This window comes from Pagrus pagrus (genome assembly GCF_965226575.1).
Source record: "Pagrus pagrus genome assembly, chromosome: 22".
NCBI lineage: Eukaryota > Metazoa > Chordata > Actinopteri > Spariformes > Sparidae > Pagrus > Pagrus pagrus.
Window position 1 is genome coordinate 10,167,189 of NC_140204.1, and position 16,172 is coordinate 10,183,360.

The 16,172-nt window shown below is 40.8% G+C and overlaps 1 protein-coding gene across 1 annotated transcript; it reads right to left on the bottom strand.

Moving 5' to 3' along the window:
- Positions 1-5,124: 5,124 nt before the first annotated feature.
- On the bottom strand, positions 5,125-15,927 carry LOC311251263 (uncharacterized protein). Its single transcript, XM_084343640.1, has 21 exons — positions 15,819-15,927; positions 14,682-14,893; positions 14,406-14,590; positions 13,353-13,526; positions 13,094-13,185; positions 12,847-12,983; positions 12,299-12,408; positions 11,866-12,068; positions 11,695-11,772; positions 11,360-11,579; positions 11,143-11,276; positions 9,239-9,450; positions 8,961-9,145; positions 8,093-8,266; positions 7,883-7,974; positions 7,636-7,772; positions 6,793-6,902; positions 6,392-6,594; positions 6,238-6,315; positions 5,929-6,148; positions 5,125-5,844 (listed from the first exon to the last, which is right to left on the bottom strand). Exons 2-21 carry the CDS (start codon positions 14,876-14,878, stop codon positions 5,705-5,707), a joined length of 3,081 nt encoding a protein of 1,026 aa, XP_084199766.1. The 5' UTR covers positions 14,879-14,893; positions 15,819-15,927; the 3' UTR covers positions 5,125-5,704.
- Positions 15,928-16,172: the final 245 nt, after the last annotated feature.

Consider the following 16,172-nt stretch of genomic DNA (forward strand, 5'->3'; position numbering starts at 1 on the left):
AAAGGGGCACATTGTATTTAAAAGAAGAAATTCAAATCTATACAATATTAAAGGGTAAAAATTAAAATCTGAAATATTTCTCTTTCCCATAAGTGAATAAACGTGCTGTTCTCAGAGGAAAATAAAGTCCCAGAACACTGTTTGAAGCTAGAAATGTGGCAGGGTCCGCCACATATAAACAAAGTAAAACAGTTTGAAACTGTGTTGTCCTTTAAGGTGAGTTTGTTTATTCAGTTTATTCAGTCATGAAAACAAAGAGAGTTTGTTTATTTAGTTTGTTAAGGTATAAATAATCAGACGATTAAGATCTCTCTCTCCTGATCAGAATTTCTTCCGCAAATCTACATAATGCACCTTTAAAGTCAAAACAGACAGCTTTCCAAGTGGTATTATTATAGGTGCAGCTGTCTCAAGGACAACTCGATTGATTTACGTTTTCCTCCGAGGAGTAACTACCAAGAACACGGTATAAAAGGTGAGTTTTTTCATCCATTTAGTCTATACGAGACACATAGAAGCAGACAGAAATGGCCCCAGGCTGCCAGCCTGAGAGCATTCAGCCTTTATTGTTCCCAGGAGATTTCATGCCCGGTGGCAGACAAAGTAGCAGAGTAAAAGAGAGGTTTATAGGGCAGCAATCTAAATGCTGATGGGGTAATTATTCTATAGCGATTATAATGTGCAATCAACGTTTACTTGATAATGATACATTTATAATAATGACAAAACCTGTCACCTGGCAGTTTAAACGACCACAGTTAGTATTAAAGCATGGTGAAACTGTACAAAATAGACAGAGTGGGAGGAATGGAGGAGTAACACACACTTTTACTGAAGCTCTCGTCAGTTTCAGTAACATAAAACAGAACACGGCGAGCCCACAAGAACACTTAATGAACCCGGCGAAGACTCAAGCTGACAAAGCAAAAAGTTCAAAGTTCATACGTCGAATAAATTCTAGAAAAGAAAACAAACCCAGGAGCTGATCATTTGAATTGATATGAACTTCTCACAGAAAATCAATGAGGGGGCGACCAACTTCTTCTTAAAGCCTCGAGGTTATACCTCAGAGCATTCGTGATTCTTTTGAGAATGGTGCACTGGATGTCATTCTGGTGTTTTCCAGGGTTGTACAGTTTATTTCTTGTTATTACAACGCCATAAGCAGAGCAAACCAGCCCTTAAGCTGATCGCCAGGGACCGTACCACTTTATACTAATGTCCATATAATAAGCATTAGTTAATAGGTAGTAATAATGAATAAAAATACTGACAAGAAACTCGCTATCGGTTTATAGTCTGCTTAAGAGCGTTAATAAAAGACTTATGAGTTTCTTGTAATTGTTGATAATAGCATTATAAACCACTTTTACAAATGTATCTATAACGATATTGTCAGACCGTTACTAAGGTTTTGGTTTTTTTTTGCTTTATTAAGATTAATTCATACTCTGTCATGCATTTGTATGCAGTTAAAGGATAAGTTCACCCAATGATGAAAATTCAGTCATTATCTACTCACCCCCATGTTGATGGAAAGCCACAAAAAATTTTGAAGCCTCACAGCAAAACAGTGTTGGAGCATTTTCCAAAACAACTGAAGTAGATGGGGACTCATTTGAGAAGTTTTTTTTTTAAAAAGGTTCAGTGCAGCTCATTCGGTGTAATCCAGATCCAGATGTTTTGTTATTTATACACGGCCAAGCTCAGGCACCCACCCAACGACAGTGATGATTACGGCTTTAAAAAATGGTATTAATAACATGTTTTTTAAAACAATTTGGGATCTTGGAGCTTCCGTACACTTTTTTTTTGTTCAGTTGTTTTTTCCATTTTAAAACAAGTCCCCATCTGCTACGGTTGTTAAGGAAAATGCTGCTGCACAGTTTCGCTGTGAAGCTCCGGAAATGAAATGGAATTAAACTTAACACTTAACCGGACTTTCCATTGGAATGGGGAGTACGTAGTGACTGAATTTTCATTTTTGGGTGAACTTATCCTTTAACTATGCTCTTATTAACAGTTAACTAAGCTTTTTGCATCTCTTTTTAGCAGCTCTGTTAATAAGAATTGAGTAACCTACATATGGCATTGTTCTGGCAGCTGCAAAAAATACTGTTTAGTTCATAGTTAAATCATAATAACATTTGTTTTAATCTTAATAAAGCAAAAACAAAAGCTTCGTAAAGGTTTAACAATAACATAGCATGTAAGTTTGTCAAACTCAAGGCTATTATTAACAATTATATAAGAAACCCATAAGACTTTTATTACCATTCTTAAGCAGTTTTTAATTAACACGTGCTTATAACTGCTTATAATCCAACAATAGACATGTTTATTACAACGTTGTTAACACCTATACAGTCTTATTAATGCCTATAAGCATCTTATAAGAACTTAGTACCTATACTTAGTATATAAAGTTGTCTAGAGAGAAAACATTCATTTCTTTCCAAGCTTATAGAAATAAAGACTTGGTGGTATATTAAATGCTTAAGTGAGTGTCAGTATATTGAGTGAGTTTTGAATATACAACGTCTTGTTTTTACTCACAGGTTTCAGGTTTTCAGAGCAGAGGGGTTTCCATTACGACGCGACAGGTAAGAGTGGCTCACTTTGCTGTATTTCGGTGTAAAACATCGTTTGTGTCTCTACAGTGCTCCTTAAAAGCTCATGAAAGGTCATGTCAGCGTGATGTAAAAGGTGTGTGTGTGTGTGTGTGTGTGTGTATGTGTCAGACTCAGACTGAGAGTCAGTCATGAGTGTGCATGGCGGTGGGTGAGACGGTGGTTGGGTTTCGTAGCGGCGTGGGGAGAGAAGAGAGGTGCCGAGACGGGCTCTGATTCCCGGTATCATCGACTTCAAACCTCCCCTGTAATACCACAGCAACACGGCGGCGCTGTATTGTACCAAGACCCCGAAACTCTGCTGAGAATGAACTTCAGTTTCAGCTGTTAAAGGGGCTGTTTGACATTTTTTATCAAAGGGATGTTTTCAAATCGAATGTTTGTGAATGAGAAATGGAAAGCTTTTATGATGTTACATTAAACATGAGGGTAATGAAACATTTGTGTAAACTTAAAAGACACACAGTAAGATTTCAGCATTTGATTGATACGTTGATTTCCAAGTTGGACTGCCAGTCATTCAAAGTTTGATAAATCTATACATTACCAAATGCATTAATACAGTACTTTAATTAAAAGAATTAGAGAATTAGAACAATATATTATCATAAAATTAGATTTTATTCTTTACTGATGCCTTCATTATAGCAACATTTTAATATTGTAGCTGGTGAACATGGAGCTATGTTTACCTCCATTATATAATGTTGAGTTGTTCAATTAAAAATCATCATTTCAAATCATTATTTGCAAGGTAACATGTAACTACGGCTGCAAGATAAAGTACAGTTCGTATTGCTCTTTCTGAAATGCAGTGGAGGGATGTAGAAGTAATAAGCAGTCAAATACTTAAAGCTGTAAAGTACAACTAGCTCAAAATGTAAATTAAATACCATACTTGAGTAAATGTACATACCACGGGTTGGTGATGGAAGTACATTTAGTCAAGGTCAGTTTTGAGGTACTTGGTATTTACTTTAATTTACTTTTTCTGCTACGTTATACTTCCTCTACACTCCACTCTTTACTCCAATACATTAATCTGGTAACTTTATTCTAGTTACTCATTTTGAAATGAATTTATATCATCATCAATCAGGTAATCAGAAAAAAGATGAATATCGAATGAGATAATCTGCCAGGCCGATACTCGGTTGACCCATAGAATATACATACATGTAATTATATGTATAATTTACTTTTACTTGTACTCTTGATACATACAACAGTACATTTATTGCCAGAAAATTACCTCTGATACTTAAATACATTGATATCAGATACTTTAACACCTTTATTTAAATATACTGTTTATGTGTTTATGTTTGACTTTCACTTTTGCCAAAGTAATATCTTAATATTATATCTTTGATTTTACTCAATAATGACTTTTGGGTGCCAGAAGTCACTTTCCACGGCTGAATGAAAGCAGAATTGCAGTTTTAATGTCGTGCCAGTTAAGAAAAAAGGCACGTTAAAGAACTCAGTTCATTTCAGATTAAAGGGGTAATGTCGTGTTTTTCCTTAACTAACAAGTGCAACTGTGAAATCCTGTTAATCTTAACGTTTACAGTAACAGATTTCTTCTTCTTCCCTATTTTGCTCCCCACCTGCACCGTTCTAACTGAACATGACAAAACTTATGAGAAAATATAAGAGAAGTTGTGTGGACAACAAAAAAACCTCTTTTATCATAAGTATATAATGTCCAAAGCCCACTAGGTCTACTGTATGAGCATGACTCTGTCTTCGTTCAGATAATTAAAAGAGAAAATGAAAGGTTTTCAATCACGCCTATGCTATTTTCCTCAAGAAAAATGGGCCCCAGTGGAATCAGTTCATTTGCTCACAAGTTGAATTATTCGTGTGTAAAAAAAGCAAGTGTGGGAAGTACAGTATCTACAGAGGAAGTATTAATGTCGCTCGAATTCATCTACCTGATTTCGTCTGTGCTGATTCATCTCGCAGGAAGTTCACGTCGTTCACAAAAATCACGATTTAGGAGAAGAGTTGCAGAGACCACCGTGAAACGTGCACCGGTAGGAAACTCAACATTTGTTTGTTATTTTATCATGAGTATTTTTACAGGTATACTAGTTATCTAGTAGTAAAAGTATATAGTAAATGTTTCTTAGTGTTACAGAATAAACACATTTTCTCTGCCATTTGTAAAACGTGACATACTACAGGGGTTTATGTCAGCTCTTTTTATAAAGCAGTCAGTGTGTGACCCATTTAGTGAAACTCGTAGCTATAGTTCGTGCACAATGAACAAGTATAATGAGCCGATAAAACCGTCTGAGGATGGTGATAAAATATAGAGGCGTGCTTCCTTTGTCAACATCTGTGACACACTTACACACCTGTACTTTCTGAAAATAGTGAACGTCTCATCTGATGCTATCTCCAGCACAAAGAACACGCTTAAACACAGCACTCGCTTATATAAGAGTTTTTTGTTACACATACACCAGAACATGAGGAGAACGCAGGAGTCGGTACACAACTTTCTGTTTATTGATTTACAACTCAGTTCATTTGAAAGCCTCAAGGCCAGTTGCAACTATTTTGTTCACTAGCACTCTTAAAACACTCCAGAGTCATCACACATGTTCACGGTAACTTGTGATAAACGTTTCAGTGAGAAAGAAATTCTCATGAAAACAGAATTTTGTAAAAATATATGATAAAAACAAACAAACATAAGAAGAAGAATATCATATTTTGGGAGTGAAGATAGACGACAATTAAAAGATGAAAAAAGAACAAAATGATCAATTTGTGAGTGCTTGTCTGAGGTCACTGCATCTTTTCCTAACATCAAAACCACAATAAAAGTCAAACTTTAATAGAAAAATGTGTTTGAACATTATATAAACTAAAATAATTCAACTTTCTTTCACCAAATTCATTTACGTTATGACTAAATAAACTGATATTTCATATTTCTTGTAATAAAAAGAAATGTCCTGTATCGATTATTATTTTATTCCTAAAGGAGAGGACTGACTTAAGTCTCTGTTTTTAAACCAAGTCTAGTCTGTAGGCATCTTTCCTACAGTTTGGCGCCATCTTTAAGCTTTATAGGGGAACTGCAGCAGGACTGCTCCTCCCGGTCTTAGAGTGATTTTGTCCAAGCTGACGAAATCCTCTACTTTCAGGTTGTCGTCAGTTGACAGCTCCACCTTGGCCGTCTCTGGCAGCTCTAGTCCTTCTGCAGGAACAAAGATCAGGATGTTAAAAACTACCGTCACTGCTACGTTATGATTTATTTTTGATGCATTTCTGTTGAACTTGCCTGTAGGTGCCAGTACGATCTTGAGTGTTTCTTCTGCTCCTCCCCAGTTGACGGCTGTTATGTATCTGATGGTCTGATCCCACACACGGAGGAAAGACAGGGAGGAGGCGGAGGAGTAGAGAGGATAGTAGTCACCGTGGAGGAGAGAACGCTCTTTTCCTCGCAGGTCACTCAGGGATATAAACCACTTCCTGATGTCAACACGCTGCATCCGCTCAGCCTGTAAATATGAGAAATTAAGATTTTTTTCACCATGTCTCCCTCACTAGTTTGCTCAAGGACTCAAGGACTCTGTGGACACACTCTTACCTCAGCAGTCTCATTGACAGGAGTTCCTTCAGCAGGTTCCTTCTTTATGTCCCAAACCATCTTAGGAGACTCTGAACCCTGAAAAAGGGAACGAAAAGACGAAGGTCACACTCTGTTACACTCTGCAGCAAATCTGCTCCACTCTCTAACTCACCTGTCCTGCCTGCAGGCCGATCTCGTCTCCGTAGGTAAACACCGGCGTTCCAGGCATGGTGAACAGCAGGAGCTGGTAGAGACGGATCAGGTCCAGAGTCGTCGCCCGTTTAGACAGCTGGTCCTGTTGGGTGGCACCGAGACCCCAGCCCAGACTTCTCTGCTGAGAGTTTAGGGTGTCCATATCCTTGATGCGCTCCACACCTGCAATGTACCATTTTGCACCAACTGGTTGGTCTTCCCACAAGAATGGACATTGGTTTATGTGCAACTGTTAGTTCTCGATTTAGCCTCTAAGAAAGTGAAGATGGAGACACAGCAGGGGATACAAAGATGGGGGAAAACACTGCAAAGGAGGCCACGTTACTGTGCAGGAAGATGGCGAGGCAAACACCAGTTTACCTCCATTATTGGTGCTGAGCAGGTCCGACAGGAGGAGATCTACACCCGAGGTGTGGACGAGTTGAGACACGTCAGCAGCCGAAAGATGTTCAGCTACACCCATCAGCACCCTGAGAGAAAGAGAATGTGGTAAGATTAAAGCTGCTGTAAGCGTTATTTTCTAATTAAGTGAGTGTTAAACAGCTCTGTATTCCAACATTAGTCAGTTATAGAGTGTTTGGTCATTAACCCATGGGTCTCCGACCAGACATTTTCTGGTATCCCTGCCCACTTCGTCCAATCAGGACAGAGAACTTGGCAATGGCCGAACAGGTTGTTTAAGCAAAGAAAGCAGCCTCGGAAAAAAGAGCCGTGCAATGTGCACCAAGTTTGGTACGTAGAGAGGTTGCTAACTGCTAAACAGACAGGAATTTAGCTGAAATGACGACAACAGCTTGATCACATTATACGGTAATCAGGCTGCTAGCTGTAGCCATGATGCTCACGCTATCTTCGCAACAGCAGCAACAGTAATACCGCAGGGAAACGCATGGAGGGGGGGACAAACATCATATATATAACATACCTAACTTATTTTAACCTGAACCATGATCTTTTCCTTAACCTAACAAAGCATTTTTGGGGCCTAAACCCAACCAACCTGCTACAATTTTCAATGAGGCACATGTTAGAAAGGCTTTCTGGCAGAAAGGCTCTCATATAGTCATTAAAGGCTACCTTGTTCATCCGTAGGAGATACATTACACATACAGAAACATTTGTATTTGACAACCCGGGAATGAGAAATGGTTATGTCAACTTATGCAGAACCTAGGAAAGTCAGAAAATGGCAGCTGTAGTCACCTCTTCTTGGTGTCCTCTGTACGGTTGCCCTGGACGACAGCCTGCAGCTTAGACCAATCAGCAGAGCCGGAGGCAACAGTGAGGGCAGATATCTTGACGCCGTCCACACCCAAAGCCAACCAGTGCTCCGCTGCAGCCTGGGAGACAACATGAGCACTTTAGCTACAGCAACGACATAGATTTTTTCTACACTGCGCTCTCATTCATACACTCAAGAGTTACTGAATGAACATGGTGCGTGTCCTACCGTGACTTTCTCCATCACAACACCAACGTCACCGCTGAACCAAGAAGCATTTCCTGGGTAGTTTGGAGTCAGGTCAAGCACCACAGAAATGCCTGAGAGGAAAAGTAAATGAAAAACACAACAAAACCTAGCTAGACACTAGACACTACTTTCTTGCTACTAACTGAGAATGATCCCAACATTGTTGCTGGTTTTAATTTAATGACCTACCCTTCTTGTGGGCCTTCTCCAGCACAGCAGTCAGGTCCTCCTTCTTTCCCTGTGTCGGGTTGATGTCCTCAAGAAACAGGGCATCTGGGTTGTCGGTCTGGACGGTGTGAAGAGGGCCAAGAACCAGGCCTTTCACCTTCAGCTGGTTTATTTCATCCAACCTTGCTTCAACACCTGGAGGGACAGAGCGTTGATGTGTGAACAGTAGCAGGGTCAGACGGTTAGGACAAGAGGGAAGCCCAGGAAAAAAATGCTACTCTTTTAGCGAGGTAGGGCCTCAAGTCAGGGAACATGTGAAGGACTCCCTGCAAACTCTGACAAGTCACACAGGTTTCCAAGGCCTGTTGGAAACCCGATTGCTTTCTTGTGACTTCCTTTGAGCACAGAAGTACAATCTGTCCCTCCTTCCTGCCACTTAAAGTAACCTAGATGGTCAGAATTCAAATTAAAAAGTGAATGCTGAAATAATTGCAACTCACTTGATCAATTATGAAGATCTAAGGTGATCTTTTAAAAGGTTGTACTGCACTGGGTTGCTCAACCTTAACCACAAATCTGAGTAGGAGAGATATGAAAGTCATGACTCGTAGGTATTTTCTGCCCTCGAGTCATGTTGTTGTGGCTGACATAGTTAATGCGGAACTAGGAAAACCTCGTCACAAGACTTCTACTTCTTCTTTTTGACTGCTTTCAGTGGATCATCTGTTTCCATCTCGTTGGTAAACCAGGCCTAGACAGATCCATAATGGAAATCTGATTGTATGATTAAATGCTGAGGGATAAATGTGTGCAACCCTCTCCATTTAGGATCGGCAGGTATTGATGCCCTGGCTTGTGAGTCCTCGATGCGTCACTAAAGGTTCTCTACCTTTCAGTCCATCAGAGAATGCTTCAAGGTCAGAGATCTGGTACAGAGGTCCTTCGTTCCACCAGTTCATCTCAGGGATTGCTTTGCAGCGAGGAGCCTGGACTATGATCACTATGGCTCCGGCCAGCATGCCTACCCAGACCAGCCAAAACAGGACGAGAAGCACGCAACGGGTTCGCACCCATCTAAACACAAAAGATGAGAAGGAAACATTAAGATGACCACTGATTTACGCCAAACATCACACTCCATAGCAGCTCTTGCTCAGTAGCTCTTACCCCGGAGTGCCAGCAACCTTCATCAGCTCCTCTTTGGACAGCCCGGTGAACATAACCTCGTCCTCAGGGACTATCAGGTTGGCACTGCCATTTTTCTCTCCGCCTGCAGCCGGGCTGTCATCTGTCATCGGCTGTTTCTCAAGGTCCACCTCATTGAGCTCCACTTCCTTCATGTCGATCTCCATGTCCTTATTCATGATTATATCTGATTTCTTTAGAGATGAAGGTACATTTCTTTGGTTTAGGCGGTTTCAGTCCTCCATACTATGTATCCTTACTTTCAACACAAGACTGCACATTTATTTAAATATAGTTTAAGTGTTTTTTGGACTGGAATATATGTAACCAAACAGTATATGGACAATGATAAGAAAGAGAAAGTGAACCGAGACTCAAAAGAAGTTTCAAATTTCTAGTCACTTGAATTGTTAGTCTAAAATAAGTAAATTCAGCATTACCTGTAAAAAGCAGTTTATAGTCTGTCTGGGTTTGTTCCTGTCTTTCTCAGTTTATCCATTTGTCTGTACAAACGTTAAAAAGAGGCTTGCTCTGTATTTGTAGTTGCCCTGGTTTCTCCGCCTACCCAGGGACGACCCAGTAATCTCTCTTCCCCTTCACCAGGAACAGACTAACATGTAACCACACTGAAGTGTTTTACTGCCAGTCTCTTTTTGGACCAAGTACTTGAACCACACTTCTGTCAGATGTCTCTCTTCTCTTCTATAAGCCAATTATTTGTTGCATGAATCAGTTAAGCTAGTGGTCATCGTTGCCTTTTATATCAATTTTAAAAATACAGTTGTTCACCTTGTAAACAGAATCTGCAGTACAAAGCTTCAATCAAATGCAGACTCACAGCATGAGCCTTCTTCTGTGCGTGGCTTGAAAAATAGCTCATTGATTGCTTTTTTTAAAATGTTAATGACGATCAATAATAGGTAATGCTCTGCAATGTCTGAGATTAAAGTGTTGCCGAATATAATGTTGAAAACGTGACATGTAACAGGGTGTTTTCAGTGTATGGCTCATTTAATGAAACGCGTAGGTATGTGCACTGCATTCATTTAAGAGTCAAGTATAATGAGCAGATCAAACTCGTTTGATGGTGATAAAATATAGGACATATTTCCTGTCAACATCTGTGACGCATACAAAAACGTGTTTAATCTGAAAATAGTGAACGTCTGACCTGATGCCCTCTTTGCACAAAGAACAGTAACACAGTACTTTGTGTTGTACACACACACACACACACACGAGGATACAGGAGTCGGTACAGAACTTTCTGTTTATTCATTTCCAATTCAGTTCATTTGACAAACTTGATGCCAGCTGCAACTATTCTCTCATGAGCACTCTTAGACACGTCAGTCATCACATATGATCAGTGTTAACTTGTTTTTCCTGCGCAGTGGGAAAAAAAAAAAGAAAAAAAAAAAGGCCCATGTCAGAAAATGAAACTGTTTTTAAAACAGAATTTCTTAAAATTTATAATAAAAAAGACATAACATTTGCTAAAGGAATGCCCAAAGAAGAATGGAATGTTTTTCACATTGTTGGACAATGTACAGATAGTCGACAATAAAAGATGAAAAAAAAAAGAGAACAAAATGATCATTTGACGAGTGCGTGACTGAGGTCGCTGCATCTTTTACGAACATACAACAGAAAGTCAACTCGAGATGCGTTAACGTTAGATACCAACAAGTCAACTCAGTTTGTACTGGCCAATTCATTAGTGTTCTGACTAAATAAACTGATATTTCATACTTCTTGTAATAAAAAGAAATGTCCTGTATCGATTATTATTTTATTCCTAAAGGAGAGGACTGACTTAAGTCTCTGTTTTTAAACCAAGTCTAGTCTGTAGGCATCTTTCCTACAGTTTGGCGACATCTTTAAGCTTTATAGGGGAACTGCAGCAGGACTGCTCCTCCCGGTCTTAGAGTGATTTTGTCCAAGCTGACGAAATCCTCTACTTTCAGGTTGTCGTCAGTTGACAGCTCCACCTTGGCCGTCTCTGGCAGCTCTAGTCCTTCTGCAGGAACAAAGATCAGGATGTTAAAAACTACCGTCACTGCTACGTTATGATTTATTTAGATGCATTTCTGTTGAACTTGCCTGTAGGTGCCAGTACGATCTTGAGTGTTTCTTCTGCTCCTCCCCAGTTGACGGCTGTTATGTATCTGATGCTCTGATCCCACACACGGAGGAAAGACAGCGAGGAGGCGGAGGAGTAGAGAGGATAGTAGTCACCGTGGAGGAGAGAACGCTCTTTGCCTCGCAGGTCACTCAGGGATATAAACCACTTCCTGATGTCAACACGCTGCATCCGCTCAGCCTGTAAATATGAGAAATTAAATTATTATTATAAAGCTGAAAGGAAATTAATGCTTTTCACCATGTCTCCCTCATTAGTTTGCTCAAAGACTCCTTTTCTGTTGACACACTCTTACCTCAGCAGTCTCATTGACAGGAGTTCCTTCGGCAGGTTTCTTCTGTATGTCCCAAACCATCTTAGGAGACTCTGAACCCTGATAAGGAAACAAAAAGACAAATGTTACAGTCTGTAATAGCTGTAATGTCATCAAAACATTTTGTAATATATCTTCCGTTTTCTAATTTACCAGTCCTGCCTGCAGGCCGATCTCATCTCCGTAGGTAAACACCGGCGTTCCAGGCATGGTGAACAGCAGGAGCTGGTAGAGACGGATCAGGTCCAGAGTCGTCGCCTGTTTAGACAGCTGGTCCTGTTGGGTGGCACCGAGACCCCAGCCCAGACTTCTCTGCTGAGAGTTTAGAGTGTCCATATCCTTGATGCGCTCCACACCTGCAGATATTGGGGAGAAATCATCACTTGTAATGCAACATTGAGCCCCAACTGGTTGGTTTTTCACACAAAAATGGACATTTTGTTTGAAAACCCTCCAAAACAGGAAGTAGAATTGAAAAATAAAGGATGTGTTCTGTTCAAAATAATAGAAATAAGCTAAATACTTAAAAGATAGACACTTCATGCACATCCAAGTACAGCGAGACAAACGGGGCACACCAGCCTACCTCCATTTTTGCTGCTCAGCAGGTCAGACAGGACAAGATCTACGGCAGAGGTGTTGACGAGCTGGGACACCTCAGCAGCCGAAATATTTTCAACCGCACCCATCAGCAACCTGAGAGAGAGAGAATGTGGTAAGATTTGTGTCAGTCCTCAAATTCTCCACAAGGTGTCGCTTTGCCTTGAGAGTGCACAGCGTCTGTGGCTTGTGAATGGCTCTCTTGTTGATGCGTCGCTCCCTAACCCCTGCCGCAATGGAATGCTTTTAATCTCCACCTTCCCTCAGGAAACACAACCCAGTCAGGTGACATTTCACTGATGCTTTTAAAAATACTTTACAAAAGAAGACTCCCCAAATACTCTGCCTTATAAGTCCTGATTCTCTTTTTATATTCTCAATTGTTCATATAACACATTAGTGTAGACTTTGCTTTCCCCATATCTGCAGAATACAGTGAAATTTAACCAAAAGTCTTGCAGATAATGGTTTTGTCCAAGTAATCGTCTACTTATGCAGCACTAAAGAAAGTCAGAAAATGGCAGCCGTAGTCACCTCTTCTTGGTGTCCTCTGTACGGTTGCCCTGGACGACAGCCTGCAGCTTAGACCAATCAGCAGAGCCGGAGGCAACAGTGAGGGCAGATATCTTGACGCCGTCCACACCCAAACCCAGCCAGTGCTCCGCTGCAGCCTGAGAGACAACATGAGCACTTTAGCTACAACAACGACATAGATTCTTTCTACACTGCGCTCTCATCCATACACTCAAGAGTTACTGAATGAACATGGTGCGTGTCCTACCGTGAGTTTCATCATCACAACACCAACGTCACCGCTGAACCAAGGAGCATTTCCTGGGTAGTTTGGAGTCAGGTCAAGCACCACAGAAATGCCTAAGAGGAAAAGCAAATGACACGAGTTAAAAAAAAAACAAAAAAAAACACAACAAAACCTTGCAAACACTAGACACTACTTTCCTACTACTAACTGATAATGATCCCAACATTGTTGCTGGTTTTAATTTTTACACCTAAATATCTGATTTCAGTTAATAACCTACCCTTCTTGTGGGCCTTCTCCAGCACAGCAGTCAGGTCCTCCTTCTTTCCCTGTGTCGGGTTGATGTCCTCAAGAAACAGGACATCTGGGTTGTCGGTCTGGACGGTGTGAAGAGGGCCAAGAACCAGGCCTTTCACCTTCAGCTGGTTTATTTCATCCAACCTTGCTTCAACACCTGGAAACAAATAGAAGGACAGGGAGAGAGATGAAATGTTGAGTGATTTTTCACCTTGGTGAAAGACAGAGTTGATGTGTGAACAGTAACAAGTTCAGAAGGTTAGGGCGAGAGGGCAGGAGACTGGAGAGACATTTTCAGTGCTTCGGACACAGCTGAGGGAAAAAATGCTGCTCTTTTAGCAAAGTATTGACTCAAGGCAGGAGCATGTGAGGGACTCTCTTCACACCATCTGCTGAGCATGTTAGGTCTGCGCACAAGGAGGTCCATTGTATGTGTGTACTATATATAAAATAAATCTACAAACACCACCAAGTCACGTGTGGTTGGAATTCTGTCAGAAACTTGTTGGAAACTTTAACAACCTTAGAACAAAACTAGGATTAAAATGAAAAAGGGAAAACAAAGTCTTAAAATTATGAAGCCAGAAAGGAAGTAGCTAAGTCAATTTTGACATAGAAAATGAAGTCTAAAAACGTGTACTGTACTAAGTTGCTCAACCTGAACCTCCTCAAATCAGAGTAGGAGAGATATGAAAGGCATGACTCGCAGACGTTTCCTGTCCTTTAGACCTTGAGTCACACGTTGTCAGTCTAGTCAGCAGTTTGGTATCTGGCCAGCTGAATTAGGCCGCGCAGAAACCCGAGACTTGGTCACATGACTTATTCCTGATGAACGAGAGAGGGGTACCCCACCAAAACCAGGCCACTTTGTAAAGATAATCTCAGAGTCTTATTTTGGGAATGAGGACGACCCCGTAAGTAAAAGAACATGCAGACATCAGCAGGAAAGGGCATCACCCCTAACTTTACAAGTCTGAAAGGGATAAAGGCATGGTATATTAACTCTGAAAATACATGTTCAGTAAAGGTTCTCTACCTTTCAGTCCGTCAGAGAAAGCTTCAAGGTCAGAGATCTGGTACAGAGGTCCTTCGTTCCACCAGCTCATCTCAGGAATTGGTTTGCAGCGAGGAGCCTGGACTATGATCACTATGGCTCCGGCCAGCATGCCTACCCAACCCAGCCAAAACAGCACCAGAAGCACCCAACGGATTCGCACCCATCTAATCACAAAGGAAGGGAAGAAGATTGTTAAGACAACCACACCTGTACAAGACTTTTATTTATTGAAATGTGGTTTATAGCAACTCTTACCCCGGAGTGCCAGCAACCTTCATCAGCTCCTCTTTGGACAGCCCGGTGAATGTAATCTCGTCCTCAGGGACCTTCAGCTTGACGCTGCCATTTTTCTCTCCGCCTGCAGCCGGGCCATCACCTGTCATGGGCTGCTTCTCAGGGTCCACTTCATTGAGCTCCACTTCCTTCATGTCGATCTCTGTGTCTTTATTCATGGTTATATCTAATTTCTGGTGGATGACAGAGACAGGCACAGTAGATTAAGTTTATTACTCTGGTGTCCAGGACAGTCTTGTTTTACTGGATGTTAAGTCAGACATATGACCAATAACAGTAGGCTAATAATAATTTCCAGCCAGGTTACTGAGAAAGGGAGGTTAGGAAACACTAAACCCGCTGGGAAATTAATGACGAGGACATTTGTAGCCATGACACGTGTTGCTACAGGGTGACACAATGCGACCTTCACAATAAGAGATTAAGATAATATTGTTAGCGTTACAATTATTTAAAAAGAAGTGTAAATAATAGTTATAAACCATTATTAACCATTGCTAAGTAAATCCCCCCCTACCCACACACCATATTAGTGCGTCATTTACGTATTTGCCTTCATGAAGCATTTTTTCCATTGAGCTGTGCACTTTATCAGAACATCTGAATAGTAATTATGTTCTTGCGAAGATGAAAATTGATCATTTATCACTCATTTCCTCTGAGGTGTCTGGCTTTAAGACTACTTTCAAGCACAATGATCGACCTGTAAGATCGACCTGTAAGCTAACGATGTTTTATTTATTAAAACTACCGGAAGTCTATTTAAGCTAGTTTACCGGTTCGCGCCGGTTCTTTAAACCTTTCATTATTCGTTTGACAGAAAAAGAAAACTTTTAAGATATCTGCCTTACTGCAGTTTATCAACATATGGGAAGAAAAAAATCCCAAAAAACGAATTTTACACAACAAAAGGCCCAAAACTATCGTTGACATGTGTCACGAGTCTTCAATGAAGATGATGAAATCGTGCCGCTCGCTTACGTCAGGTTTTACACGAGTTCGTTACACACGTTAGACTTTACTTCCCGCTCTCGACTCTGTAATGTATGGCGAATTAGCTCTGTGGCTACAAAGTTAGAGAAGTACATTCAACATTACCTGTAGAAACAGAAAACAGCAGCGTATAGTCCGTCCTGGTTTGTTCCTCTATAAGTCAACTGTTTATCTCCTCGTCTGTACTAATCTCGTTACAAAGAGCCTCGCGCTGTACTTGTAGTGTCTCTGGTTGCCCCCGCCCACTTCTGAACGAGCCAATAGTATCTCTCCGCCTCTCTATGTCCCGCCCCCTCTTCCCAAAAAAACACATTAAACTTTATGCTCCCCAACAAGTGTTTTAACACCACACCTCCAAGTTATTGGACCTGATTTCTGTCAAAATATTCTCTTAAATGTAATCAATAATAATAGTTCAGCCATTTATATCCACCACTGCTCATGTTTATAGGCTCATGG

What these genes read in the sequence shown, in the direction of transcription:
- LOC311251263 (XM_084343640.1), bottom strand. Translation starts at nt 14,878, where the DNA reads ATGAATAAAGACACAGAGATCGACATGAAGGAAGTGGAGCTCAATGAA. An exon ending in CTGTCAATGAGACTGCTGAG is followed by an intron (nt 11,580 to 11,694) that starts GTAAGAGTGTGT and finishes TCATATTTACAG; the next exon opens with GCTGAGCGGATGCAGCGTGT. An exon ending in GCTCAGCACCAATAATGGAG is followed by an intron (nt 6,595 to 6,792) that starts GTAAACTGGTGT and finishes GGTACATTGCAG; the next exon opens with GTGTGGAGCGCATCAAGGAT.